The sequence below is a fragment of the Astatotilapia calliptera genome, chromosome 4 (assembly GCF_964374335.1).
Source record: "Astatotilapia calliptera chromosome 4, fAstCal68.1, whole genome shotgun sequence".
NCBI lineage: Eukaryota > Metazoa > Chordata > Actinopteri > Cichliformes > Cichlidae > Astatotilapia > Astatotilapia calliptera.
In genome coordinates this window covers 3491399-3506235 of record NC_137425.1, presented here as the reverse complement: position 1 = coordinate 3506235, position 14837 = coordinate 3491399, and the positions used below count along the sequence as shown (strand labels likewise).

At 42.6% G+C, this 14837-nt stretch overlaps 1 protein-coding gene across 1 annotated transcript; it reads left to right on the top strand.

The window, feature by feature from the left end:
* Positions 1–3996: 3996 nt before the first annotated feature.
* On the top strand, positions 3997–13147 carry hlfa (HLF transcription factor, PAR bZIP family member a). The gene is made up of 4 exons (XM_026164016.2): positions 3997–4357; positions 5309–5668; positions 11707–11909; positions 12739–13147. Exons 1-4 carry the CDS (start codon positions 4243–4245, stop codon positions 12952–12954), a joined length of 894 nt encoding a protein of 297 aa, XP_026019801.1. The 5' UTR covers positions 3997–4242; the 3' UTR covers positions 12955–13147.
* Positions 13148–14837: the final 1690 nt, after the last annotated feature.

The following is a 14837-nucleotide window of genomic DNA, read 5'->3' as shown; positions in this document are numbered from 1 at the left end:
TCATTGTGTTCAATACATTATTTATTAGGCAAAAGAAAAACTGAATTCATGTTTTATACCCAAATTTGAGCTGTTTGATGTCAGAAATTAATCAAACATAACATTCAACCACTAAAAAATGCTAAAAGTAAATAAAAGTAAAGTTTTATTCTATGAATAAAAGATAACAGTTGTAAAAATAAATAAATAAAGATAAATAAATACAGTGTAAATATATAGGTATGGCATATACTGTACTTATGCCCGTGTCCTCAGCATAAATGGCATTATTTCACAGGTGAGAAAGCAGCAACAGGTGTGACAGAGGTGCTTACACTTTAATCAATTCATTATAAACTAATTTATCTACTTATCCTTCTATGGAAGCTTTATGGGTGTGTTTGGTGTTTCACACACAGCGTCTGCATTTTGGCTTAATTTTTTGTTAAATAAATAACGACATGATATAATGTGTGTTGTTGTTCATCTGAGATCATATTTACTGAATTACGAGACCTCCAGAGGATCCGAAGGTTCATTTTGTGTTCTGTTTGCACTAACGTGTCTCCATCTACTCATACTGCCAACATTACGTGACATTTCAAACAGTGTCTGATAAAATGATCACATCTTCTCCTCATCCGTTCATTTTCCTCGTGGTTCAAGGTTGCAGTCGGCTGAAGTCTGAGGGTAAATTAAATGCACTGAGTCATCGTTGCAGCTAGCTGTTCTGTTGTATTTTACATGAAGAGAGTGATTAAATGTTTGGCATGAAAAACAAATAAAGAGAGATGAGATGATAAATGGCAAATGTCCTTGGCCAACAACACAGTTTCTGAATGATCCAACAGTTTAACACTTCCTCACACACCCCCTGGAGAGCATCACACAATTTGAAAGGCAAATTCAAAATACTGTAACAGCTTGAATTTCAGGGACAAGAGGACATTTCCAATCAGCGGGGCTTTGAATCTAAACTAAATAAGACTTTAAAGGCATGGTGTGATGCTCTGTGACAGGATTTAACCCCTTCTAGCTTCAGTCTCTGTCTGCATTTCAGTTCCTTGCTTTAAATTTTTATTATCTGCTAATAAAATAAGTTTTCCTCAGCTCGTCATTCTTGTTATTTCTGTTTTTCTAGAGCATTTTTGTGGCGACGACAGGGTCCAATCATTAAAAACAAACAGATAGGCAGAGCCAGCAGTTGATACTATGACTCAGCCACTACAAAACTAGAAAGCATGAGTTTCCATGTGCCACGACCTGCACAGACAGAGTTTCAGCCGGGCAACACCCATTGGATAAAAGTAGGTCAAGTTTACATTCACGTCATTCTCCGCTGTGGAATTACAGTGGACCGTTTCCCTGTTGCTCAGATTTACAGTTGAACGCAGCTGCTCTAAGAAGCTCGTTTTGTCGTGCCTGAGAGAAAGACTGTGTAAAGTACACAAAAGCAGGAGCTCATGTTCGAATATGAGCATGCACTAACCCTGAGGAGCAACTGTAGCAATCAGGAATCTGTGCCGTTATCACAAAACCAAGCTGGTTCATTTACTGGTCCGAGGTGGGAACATATTCGCATCCAAATGAGTTTAAATAACTCTGACATAAAATATTCTTAAATAAAAGTTTTTTGCTCATATGTTGCTTAGGAAGTTTAAACCTCGGTGAAATAAACCACCCAACAAACAAAACAAAACCCCCCCAAATGCTGTTCGTGTACATTTTTCTGTGTAATGTAGTAAAAATGATTTAAATGTGTTTTTAGGAGGAAAGCGCCCACACTCGTAATGTTTTAAATGCTTTTGGTTGGCCTGAAAAAGAACATTTGTTGTTTTTTTGTATAGCTGAGGTACAAATCCAGCGTAACTGATGGGCTGCAACATGTAACAGATTTTACATTTTGGCATAAATCCTCCAATTTCCTTGAGGTTGTAGCAAATATTGGAAAATTATATGGTTTCATCTGAACCGTTAAACATTTCACTAATAGGCTACAGATTATAACTGACATACGCTTGAAGTTTCGTGGTGGGCATGTGTGGGCGAGCATTACACAACCTGTTGTACAACCCACTTTTTAGCAAAACCGCGTGACATTCATTTAAAAGTTCAAAGACAAGAAATGAAAATTGACCCTTGTTGTTCATAGCGTGCTAACTGTGCACATCCTGGATGTTGCTTTGAAACTGATCGTTTAGCATTGATGGGACCCTCACTTATATGTAGAACAGTTATTCTATCTGCCTTAGCTTAAACCTCATTGAACGTTTTTGAACTGCATGCCGATAACAAGCCAGACAATTGTCCTTCTCTTTAGAGGACACAGCGTCCGGAGAGTCTTTCTGAATCTGTCTAATATTTCTATTTTTCTCTGCATGGTACAGTTTTAACTTTCAAGTGTTCCTAAGTTTGTGTTTCTATGCAGTGACCTGCAGCCTGGTCCTTACAGCCTAGTTCATTCCTTGAAGAGGTCTCTCCATATTCTCTGAATCTTTTAATAATTGTATGCACTGTGCATAAAAGAAAGTCCCAAATTCTTTGCATTTTTTGTGGGAGAAACTTGAAATTGTTGAAGTTTTTACCTACAAAGTTACAAACTTGTTTTCAGATGTTTTACTAGGAGCTTTTTTAAATTTTGATTTAGGATTAAAGAGATTTCCCAGTCGTTTCCTCTCCCAACTGTTACAGTTACTGTTACAGATGTATCAATTTATTCAATTAATTAACATCGATTAAAACAATAAAACTAATAAAACCCAAACAATTTCTAAAATGTAATCATTAATAATTGACTAGATTTCTCGATCTGACTTTAAAACTGGCTCTGAACCCTCCTCGAGGTTAGATAATACTGGGAGATGTCACATTTTCTCAATTTTTAAGGCATTTTTCATTTTATTTTGTTTGTTCTTTGGTGATGCACATTCCAAAAATGGCATTTAATAAAACCAGCAGCTAAAATTGTGACTTCTGGTATCTCCAAGAATCTGGAGTCCTGGGGCAGTTGTTTGCTTTGCAGATAGTCTGATCTAGCTCTTGTGGAACAATTCATGGAAAATGCCCTTGTTGTGCTGAAATAACTTCTCTTTTTTTAAGGGGGGGCAGGGAGGGGGGGGGGCAAAGGAGACAGATATTTAATGACCTCTACATAGTTTTATGGATAGTGCTTTGGCTATCTGGGGGTTTTGTAGTGTAGTATGTATATTTCTTTGCAACTATGGTGAGAGGGCAGGGTGAAATAAGATAATAAAAAGGTTTTATTCATCTCCATAAAATCTTTTATGACAAAGATGCTTGGCCTAGTAAAATAAATATGTACGTAATAAACTTCTGGTGGCTTTGAGAGTTCAAATTGACTCCAACCTAAGAAAACACCAGCAAATAAAGAAATGCTGCAAAAGCGCACAAACCACAATGATTTAGGTGAGACAATAAAGTGACAAACCGGCTGTGGAAGTGACAGAAACCAAAAGATCCAATGGACAGAAGTGAAATGCGCTGAAAAGATTGTGAGGAAGAAAAAGATGCTTTTGGTGCATTTTTCTACTACAGCTGTTAGTTTTGGGTTTTACTTCTGCTGTATTTTGTGAGCCTTGGCAGCATTTTTATTTTTTTATGATATTTTCTTATTTTGCAGTGCATTTGGTCTCTCAGGGCCAGACTTCTTCTGGACACGATCTATCCTGTTATACGTTATACATGTATTTCATCATATTTTGAAAGGCAGTGTTAAATAACACTTTTACATGCCAGTTTAAACTATAATAATCTATATATTAATATTTCCCCTAAAAAACTGAAAAATAATTAAAAGTAAATCTAAATGTATGTGTACTTGCTAGACACGTACTTTGATTAAAGCCAATGTTTCCGACTGTCACTGAACGCACCTCTGAAGCAACTCTTTTTTCTTTTTTTCCGAACGCGCCGCGCTCCCCGCCCTCCCGGTGCTTTGACGTCACCGGCATCCGTCTCCGCACATGGATGGAGGAGTGTAGGAGCTCTGACAGCGACACTCCTCCCTCTGCCCTCCTCCTCCAGCTATTTGCCAGCCGCCCTCGACGACAGACAGCCAGCCGCTCGCCGACCTGCTGCTGCGCGGAACCCTATCGTCTCCCTCCGAGCACCGGCGTCGTTTATTCCACCTGCGCGGGACCTTCACGGACCGGCCAGCGAGTTCGGTTGCCTCTTTTTCTTTTGTTTTCGGGGGGGGAATTTAAGTCTTTGTGAGCTTTGTTCTCAAATTGCCCTTCAAGACATATGGAGAAAATGGCCAGACCTCTTCCTATAAACCCAACTTTTCTGCCGCCGACTCACGGCGTGCTGAAATCCCTGCTGGAGAATCCGCTGAAGCTGCCTTTCCACCACGATGAAGGTACGTTTAAACCGGGCCAAAACTTGAAGCCGCGAGCGCGCACTCTCGGCCGTGGTGTTTACGTGCGGGCTGTTGTGGTCATTCAGTGCGTAGATTTGACAGATCGGAGGCGATGAAGGACACTGGTTCGCTAAATCCATCAGCTGTGACTTTCCTGTTAACGTTTTTACGACGTTTGTCGATGTAACGTTATTTATCACAGATCGCTGTCCGTATCTGTTAAATGTGAGTTGACTGACAGGTTGACGTGAACTTTGGCTCGAGCTGTTTAGCATGTACTTGTCATGTAAATTAGCGCAGTGCGTGTTAATTTGCACGCTATGTGCTCCCGACTGCGCCGTTTTGAGCTTGCGGGCTCCTTCTGCAACCTTTAAACCCGCTCGTCTTCTGTGGGATTTACAGTAGCGCCACCTCTGGCTGCCGATAGAGGGCGTCGTTTCCGTTATGAAGCTGCTGCTGTTTGCGCTCTGTTTGGATTCTTGGATGCATTGAGTGAAAATGTATTTAAATATGAGTGGAGAGCAGGTTATTAATTTTTAAAAGGTGATTCCATCCAAGTTACAGGTTTCTATGTGCATTCTATGGTTTTATTTGTCTGTGGTGTAAAATGTTGGACTTTTGTCACCGCTTCAGCACACTTGGAGCCAATACTTTTAATGTTGCTTACATTATTGGAAGATGACACACTGAAATCCCATCAGAAATAATTTATTGGCGTGTTTTAATAAGTTAACATATTATTTTTTTGTTATTTTTAACATCTGGTGCTTGCACAGATAAATAAAGTATTTTAAATTCGGTTAATCGTTTAATTTGGTCCCTTTTTGGAAAATTGGTTAAACTGACCCTTTTTTTTTAACATGAGACCCTATCTATTTATAACCAAGATCTGACCCGTGATTTCCCTCAATAAAGCAAGACAATAAAATGACTGTGTGCAAACATTTGCAGGATTCGGGAAGGACAAGGAGAAGGAGAAGAAGCTGGACGATGAGAGCAGCGCAGCCAGCCATCCACAGTCGGCTTTCCTTGGCCCGACCCTCTGGGACAAGACCCTGCCCTACGATGGGGACAACTTTCAGCTGGAGTACATGGACCTGGAGGAGTTCCTGTCGGAAAACGGCATCCCCGCCAACTCGGCCCAGAGCGACCAGGCCCCGCAGACGGCGCAGCCGCCGCAGGCCCCTCTGCAGCAGGCCCCGCCACCTGCCCCGCCCACGCCCTCCGTGGTTGACCTCAGCAGCCGTGCCACCACATCGGTTCACACGGGCATGGCGCCTCAGACCTGCCTCCACAGCCCCAGCACAGCAGGTAGGCAGCCTATGCAGTGGAGCCTATCATGCACCTCGAAATACTCGAGGCCACGTGAGTTAGTTGTACCCTTTCAGTGTCGGGGTGGGGGGGCGGAGGCCTCGAGAGGTCCGTCCTCCTGTTTGCTCACCTGGTGCAAGCACACTCTCGCCACATTTACTCACTATCAGCCAGGACGCTGAGACAGAACAATATCTTGTGCGTTTTCTCATTTAGCTCCTGATTGGAGCGTTGCATCGCACCTTAAATTCACCCTGACACACTTTAGTCCTGTTATACAGCCCTGCACTGAACTTTGGAGCGCCTGTAAGCAAGCTCAAGTTCAAGGGTGGTGTACAATCTCATTCACAAAGCTCCGATTAGCAGAACAAATCTTCCCGCACCAACCGTGTCAGGCATTAGTCATGGTTGTTTTCTGTGTTGTGTTTCTAAAGTTGTATTGTTGCCTTCAGATTCACCCTTTTAAAGTTAGTTTCCATCGTCTTCATTCAGAATAAATCCCTGCTGGGTTTGGCAAACACTGACATCGGCTGTTTACATTACTCAGAAATGTGACTCAGAGACTACTACATACTGCTGAGCTTCATTTAGTTTGCACACATACTTCTTTTCAGCTCGGTGATGTGACTTTTGAATGAATTTTAAGGTGCCGTCTAATTATTTCTTTATTGGTTGCATGAAATCCTCAAAGCATTTTAGGTGTTAGAACCATGTTTTGTTTCGGTGCAGAGCTCCAGCGTTTCAGTGACGTGTTGATAAGCTAAAGCTCCTCATCCAGGAAGATTTCTTTTATTGTAATGAGCTAACATTAAGTGGGCAGTTTGCATTCAGGCGGAGGCGCTAAACTGTGTGACTGAGTTTGTTAAGGCGCTGCCAGATTCTGTTTGGGTTTTACGCCAGACACCAGAAGGATTGAAGTCAGTTTAAAGGACCGGCCTTCGGTACGAATGTAAACGGAGCGAGGTCTCTGCATTTAAAGGGAAGCAAGAAGTTCTTTATGTTTGTTACTCGATGCTCAAGTGGGGGCGTCCTGATTAAGTGAGTGCCTAATAGTTTGAGTGATATTTCAATGACACAACTGATAATCAGGATGAACGTAGACTGATCTGACCAAAGACTTTGGATGATAATAGAGGATGACTGGTGATTTGGCCTGACATCAGATGGGTCAAGGTCGACTCCTCGTCTATAAAATCACTCTTTTCTTAAAAGCCGCAAACAGAGTCCCGACATAAATGCTACGCAGCTGTTGTACTGGCACCTGAAAAGAAAACTCCCCCTCAGCGCGTCGTGCCTCTGAGTTTGGAGATTAGGAAGGAACAAACCTTGATGAGGTATTGTCAGCATTGTGTTGGCTTTACTCTAATATGCTAAATACATTACACAGCACCAAATCTTAGCTCTTGAACCAAGTTGGGTCATGGAAAGCTACCAAAATATTACCAGGCGTTGATAAGAAAGAAGGTTCAAATGAAAGTTTAATTAGCTACATTTTATTGACCAAGTGGCTTTTACAAAGACACTGAAACGTTCCACTGCGTCCTCGTTATGTATATGAAAGCCGATGATTAGTATCGGCATTAATTGATATCTGTGTCGTTCTTTATGCTGATTAAGTGCTCAAAGATGGTGTGATGAAGAGCTAGAAGACATAATAAAGACTTGATCGCATTCGCGGCACAAAAAGTCGAATCAGTAACAAAAAAACTGCATCTTTGGGTAACCCGATAAAATATCCAGCTGTTACATTTGTAACACCTGTTGCCTTTTAAGCCTTTCTATCCATAAAACAGTAATAAAAACCAAATATTATGACCTTCACCTCTCAGCGTTTGCGCTGACATAGCTTACACTGCTATCTCTTCATGACGCAAGTGACTAATAGTGGCGCGCTCTCTGACGCTGTAATTGGCCAAAGTTTCTGTGGTGTCGGCTGTGAGTTTCACAGTGTTTGCACGACAACAATAGCGAGGCAAACATTTAGAAAAGTGTGATTTTTATTTTTTATATTTATATATAGACCATTTCCTGTTCCCATTTATAATAAAATCAAATGAATAGACTTAATAACATCATTTTATATATATATATATATATACTGTATAATTTTTTTTGAGGGTCAAGTTTTTTCCTCTTGAAAAATGTTTATGCAGCAGTTTAATGATGACTTTTAAAGAAGCAAGTTGCTGTGAGTGCTTTGATGTAAAGTTTTCGCTTTGAATGCATCAGCTGTGAAATTGTGGCCCGATATCAAGTTATCCAATAACAGCTTGACCAGTGGCTGGTTCCAGTCCATATTTCTGCTGTGACCAATAGCTGACCCATTTTACAGTCTTTGAGCAGTTGAATGCGTTTTTGAATGTCAGCCAACTTAAAGTTCATGCAACATGACGGCTTTATTTGCGGAAATGCTGGCATACACAGGGTTCACATTGGGTGACGTATCAGTGCAAGCACATTTTGACATTTGATTACCAGAAAACGCTAAATGCTTATTTTTGATTGATTATAGTTGAACTGGTAATTAACAAATCATCCATTAGGTTGTATAGAAAGTTGTGCAGACTAGAGTTTGAGGAGCTAACCTTACTCAGTGGAGGTGCATCTGTACCTTATGGGGTTTTTTCTTAGAGGCTGGGTGCACATGTGCATAAAGACACATGCGTATGTGTGTGTGTGTAGGTGTGTGTGTTCTGCTTGGGTCTGTCTCTGTCTGCCTCTTCACATTTGTCTCTCACGTGAACGCGGCTGGGGTTTCCTGCAGCATGCCGGGCCATGTGACGGACACATGCAGGCGCCGTGTGCAGCGCTGAGCTGCAAACAGGAGCTTGTCACGGCATGAAACCTGCCCGCTTCTCTTGTCTCCTCCTCCCTCCGTCTCTCACTCACTCTCACTTTCACGCTCCCCACCTCTCCTTCCCTCCCTACAATGCTGTCCACTTCCTGTCCAGTCTTCCTCCCCCTCCCTCGCCGGGCTCAGCTCTAAAACAGCCTCGGACTCAGAGCCAAGGCACAGACTGTACCCTGCAGAGATCACATGGACTCGGGTGTGCTTCGGTCACGTGAGCGCAATATTGTTCCAGCTCAGCGAGTCTAGTCTCGTCTAACCAGCCACACTGCCACCGTCGTCTAGCGATACAGGCAGCTGATAAGTTATCACAAGCAACAAACAAATAAAAGAGAGGGGGATGGTTTTCCTCAAACTAGCGGTTGGTTCAGAAGATGGACTCTGCTACACCGTTGGCAGGAGGCAAAGGGGAAGTCAGATCTAGGAGGGGTCAAAGGATGTGTTGTGGCGCATTCCACTAAGTTATGAAAGGTGGCTTGATGAGGGGGAAAATGAGCCGTGGCGAAAAATATCTCTCCGCTTTGTTGTTGTGGCCAGTTTCCGCTGGTCTTGTGGAAATGGTAGCTTTCCTCTGCAGGACCAGCCCGTCCTGCATGAGTGCCCTCGAGGAATGAAGTCCTGTTGACTTACAAGACACGGAGACAAACAAAATCTACGCACTTATTATAATGAACGGGGTGGGGTGGGTGCACGGTCTTAAGGGAATTTGGTGCTTCACTGTAATTTTAATAGTTTTAGACACCAATGGAGCCCCATGGCCCAGAGGTATAATTAATATCTGATTTAGGACGCTTTAATCAAATTTGTTTTGAGTTGGTGCATTTTTTTTTTACCTTGCCACTAGGATTTTTACGTCATGCAAATACGTTTTGACTGCCAGCTTAAAGAAGCATCATTTAAAGGCAACATAGAGGAACAGCACTTGTGGCCTTTAACGCTTTTGCACAGTATCGAGTGACTGCTGTTGGGCTCGTGTCACTCCGAGGTCAGAGTTCTGCTGCACTTCCATCCCCGCGCACAGATATGACCACCAGCTCCGCTTATCGCCGACCGTCGTGTTATCACCCACGCAGCCACATGATTACACTCACAGTAAGCTCGATACGATCATTTAGCGTGACAACAGCCTGTAACCAGCGGCGCACCGAAAGAGATAAAGTCCACAAAGGAAAACAAGTTCCACGGGTATTTCTCAGCTCAATCCTGCTTTCCCACAGCTTTTTATAAGACAGACTACCTTTCATGCCTTGTTAATTTTAGATTTCCTGGTCAGGGAGGGAACTATTTTGTGCATCCACATTCAACTACTTCCTCTCCCCTGGAATGTGCGGTCCATTAGTTTAGGATACTGCAGGTCAATGAACGGGCTTGTGTTGTAACTCTGGTAATTAGGAGATCCCAGTGGCTCGTAAAGGTGATTAGGGTGAGGTTGGGTATTTGCAGGTTGGCAGACAAACTCCAGTTTTAGTTGGTAAGAGGCTTTGCTCTCCAGCAGGGCTCGGTTTATGAATGGTGGTGGAAGAGAGTTCAGCTATTTGTATCTTAGCTTACAGACAGATTTATCTCTACTCTGGAAACGGTGACTCTACTTACCGACCCGACCTTAGTTGACTTGCTAAAAGATATTATTAAAAACACCTTATTCACCAAACAAGTCATCAGTATTGCTCGTTGTCTAACCTTTATCTCATAATTATAACATTGAGAATAAATAAAAAAAAAGCCCACAATACCATGATAGACCAACAGGGGGCTACAGCCCACATTTTGGGACCACAGCAAAAAATATGTTGACGTATCAAAAGCTGGTATTAAATCTGTTCTTTTTTTATTATATAATTCCAGTTTTTTCAAATAAGTTTAATGCTGAATTTTCAAGAAAGTTAATAAAGAGGTTGAAGATATCCAACTGTAACCATTCCCAGAAAAAATGCCAGAGGAAATTCCCTTTTCCTCAGATTTATGAGCTGATAATCGGTCATTTTAATACTCCTGCATCGTTTTTTCCGAACAAACCTGCTTCAATGTTGTTTTCCTTTTACTTTCTATGAGAAATCCGAAGCAGGGTGGCCACTCTCTCGAGGTTTTCTTGTCATGTGATGAAGGAACCGTCACTTCCTGTGGTTGGGATGGTGCCTCTTGAGGGGCAGACAGATGCAGAGTGAGCTCAAGGATTCAGTCTGTTTCTGTTTTAAATGCAAGTGTTCTCAAACCTCCACGGCATCCAAAAGCAGAAAGCGGTGCGACTGTGTGCACGCTGGATGAAGGTCTGCAGCATTCATTGGCCATGGCCGCTCACAAGTCCAACAATTTGGGTCGTGATGTATGAGCTGCCAGTGGATCGGCAGCTCGTGGGAATGTAGGCCGCTGTGACTCGCTTTATTCGCTGTTTTTTTTTTTTTCTAAGTGGGGAATACAAATGGGGTTTTTAATCACAAAACTAATTAGTGCTAATGTGATGAATCACTCAGTAAATGTTCAGCGAACTGGACTCGTTGGCCCTCAGCTTGAGATTGGTTGGAGAAGTCTCACACGACAGGCAGGTAGAGATGGGGGGAGGGGGCTGCTGATAGCTTTCAAGATGGTTTGAGAGTTGACTTCCTTGAGATCTCTAGACAATCAGTGAAATCAGCAGTATTAACAGTTCATTATAATAAGCGCGTAGATCTTGTTTGTCTTCGTGTCTTGTAAGAAGTGAGGCCTGTGTGTGTGTGTGTGTGTGTGTGTGTGTGTGTGTGTGTGTGTGTGTGTGTGTGTGTGTGTGTGTGTGTGTGTGTGTGTGTGTGTGTCTTTGTCCTTTTAAAGCTTGTGTGCTTGCACCACCTGCTGGGCAGATGAGGCACAAAGATTGTCTTCTATAAAAGTAGCCACCTGTCCTCAAGTCAAAGCCTGACGTCTCCTCCTGCTGCTCTAAGATGTGTGCATTCAGAGGAGAGAAAGAGCGTCCTCCTTTGTCCTTGGTCCAGCTTTAGAGCTGCTGTTTGGGCCTCACCCGTGTTGCCTCGCTGCTTTCTTTAAATAGAAGTACAACTCAGAACCTTAAGGGCGCTGCTTCTGCCAAAATTAGAGGTGCTTATTGTTTAGGTCCTGCTGATTTCAAATCACGAAAGGCTTTCAACATGTAGCTCTTGCTGAGAGAATTGCATGCTTCTGCGCACTTACTGACAGCTAATGTGTCTTTTGTCCTCAGCCCGGGACACCCCCAGCCCCATCGACCCAGAGTCCATTCAGGTGCCCGTGACCTATGACCCCGACCCAGCAGACCTGGCTCTGTCCAGCGTGCCGGGCCAGGAGATGTTTGATCCGAGGAAACGCAAGTTCTCTGCCGAAGAGCTGAAGCCACAGCCGATGATCAAAAAAGCCCGCAAGGTCTTCATCCCCGAGGACCTGAAGGTGACCCGCTGCTCCGTCTCTTTGTGTTTGTGTTTATAGCCGTGTGAGATCAGATTTCATGTTCTGGCTGAAATGCCGTTATGTAAGAATGTGAGAGTCTGAAGCAAGTTAAACAATGAGGGGGAGGAAGACTTTTGAACTATAAGCAAAACAATCTGTGTTCTTAAATTCAAGTCATGCAAAAAAAACAAAGATAATGGCTACATTCAAGTTGGAGATAATATTTATATATCAATTAAAAAAAGGGTTTTGCATTTGAAATGTGGGACTGGGGATCATTTAAAATTTATTGAGCGTAGCGATTTTGCAGGGTTTACACCTAAATCCCGGATGAGCCCCCATTTGTTTCCCCAACCATACTTATGAATAATTATTTCACTGAAAAGGAATACACATGAAATCTGTAAGTCTGCACTAACGGTGTAAGTGATGCATGTATGAGTCGTGCATGTGCAGCAAAACAAAACAACTATAATTCGAACAGTAACGTGTTTCTGTTCTCGCTCACAGAGAGGTATGCTCGAGACAACTATATTAGGAATGTCCCCTATTTATGACATCATACAGAGCCAAAAGTAGGAAAAGGTACTAAAACTTTAGTGTTTAGAGCATCATTATTTGTGAGCACGTTAAATATGAGCATTCACCCTTTTAACTGTGTACAAATGACAGAAAATAAGGAAAAGCATAAGCTTTCAGCAGTTAGAATAAATCACTGTCTCCCCCTAGTGGATGGATCGGGAACAGGCATCACATTCAGAGCTGTGTTTACTGTTTTTTTTAGCTCAGACTCTTGACCTCCCCATCCTGTCCCCACTGTTCTCCGCAGGATGATAAGTACTGGGCCCGGCGCAGAAAGAACAACGTGGCAGCCAAGCGGTCAAGGGACGCCCGGCGGCTGAAGGAGAACCAGATTGCCATCCGCGCCTCCTTCCTGGAGAAGGAGAACGCCGCTCTCCGCCTGGAGGTAGCGGACTTGAGGAAGGAGCTGGGCCGCTGCAAGAACGTTCTGGCTAAATACGAGACCCGGCACGGGCCCCTGTGAGCCCTCAAATCCCCACCCTGCCCATCCAGCACCACCACCATGCCCCCTCCTTCCACCTGACACCCACTCTACTCCCCAGACCTCCCTTCCCCTCGAATTTGAAGGACAATGTGTCTCTTTTGGTGGCACTGAATCCCCCCCCCAGTACCCCCTGGCCCTTGAGCCCCTTCTCCTCCCACACCAACACACACCTGTATGATTCTGGTATTTTTGACTTCTATCATAAGCTTCAATTTGTCTGTACCTTCTTTTAATTTCTGTACACATTGTTTGACTAAATATATATACATATACATGGATAATGATATATATATATTTACACCTGCATACTTCCCACTTTAATGTACTGTGAGGAGTCATGAGCCAACCCACCAGCTGAATCCCCCCGCCCGCTACCTTCCACCTTTTGAGAAGTGATGCCATGTTTGTTGTTCACTTTCATACCGATTTTATACGTGACATCAGGACTGAAAACTGTCATTTCCTTTCTTCTTCGTGTCCCCGTAACGAGCTTAAGCGCCCGCTTCCTGCTTCAAACTTGCGTTTTGTTTTTGTTTTTTAAGCCCTGCTAAAGTTGTCTTCTTCTGTTAACAACATCATCTCTTTTTTTTGTTCATGTTGTATTTTAGTTGGGTAACTCCGCCCCCCCCACGTAAAGAAAACATGTCTCTTCCTCTGCAGTCATGCCCATTTTTCTTTCCTTCATCTCTCTCGGACACTGAGCAATAATTCCTGTCCACCGCTAACCCGACACAAGCATCTCTTAGCTCCGCCTTCTCTCCACATTGCATCCTAGCTCGTTAACTAAGCTAACGTTAGTTGACATCTGCACTAATGCGTGTCTCACAATCTGATCCAGTGCAATGTTTCCACTCGCTCAATTTCCTCTAACTCATATTTATCTACCTTTTATTTCTCAGATGGAAGATTGTTGTTTTGAGAAAAAAAAAATATATATATACATATATATTTCTGTTGATATAATTGTTAGTATTAATACTACTCTTGACATTGATGTTATTTAGCCTCCTTGTTTTTCAGATTTAAGCATGATTTCTTTGACAGAATGAAAAGCTCTTTGCGGTTATTTTCTCCCTTTTTTTTCCTTTTTTTTGTTTTGTTTTTGCAAAGTTGTCGATTTTTTTTTGCTTCTGTTCAACTTAGCATGATTAATATGAGTGTTTTTACTTTAGAAATCAATCCAGATGTCTGTAGTCTCTCCTCATAGCTCTATGTTTGCCTTCTTTTAAAGATGGCTGTATGAATGTAAAAGGTGTTGACAAAAAGAGTTGGATGGTGTTGTCCAATACTGTGGTTAACCCAATCGATTTGTTTACTGCAGACCAAACGATTCACAACAGAGATGATATATTGGTTACAAGAGATATGTTTATATAGACCTATTCTATAAGTTGTTCTTTTTGTACAGTATTTTTCCTATACATTACTGAACTGTGTATTTTAAAGGCACAACAGATCCAGAAAATAATTAAAGAATACAAATGTATAACTCAAAGACAAATGCATATACTGGTATTTTGATATTCTGTAACAGGTAGGATGTGGTAGATTTACAGAGATTTGTGGACATCCAGCGGCACCCAAAAAGCTCCCGGGCATCGTTATTATTATGACACTCTGGTTTGTGCAGGTGCCACGTTTAGGCTCCCATATAAATCTCATGTAACTCAAAAGAAGCAAATGCGGTTCAGAAGAGAGATTTGGGCCCGCGCACGTTCACCGCGGTTAGCGTCACAGCCTCCCCGGGGATCCGAAGCTGCCCGTGAGCAAGCTTTTAATTGAATTTCCTGCTACATAATGAAACGCTTCACACAGCTCGTTGGTTTTCTTCTTCGATGGGATGAAGTTACTATGAAGGAAGG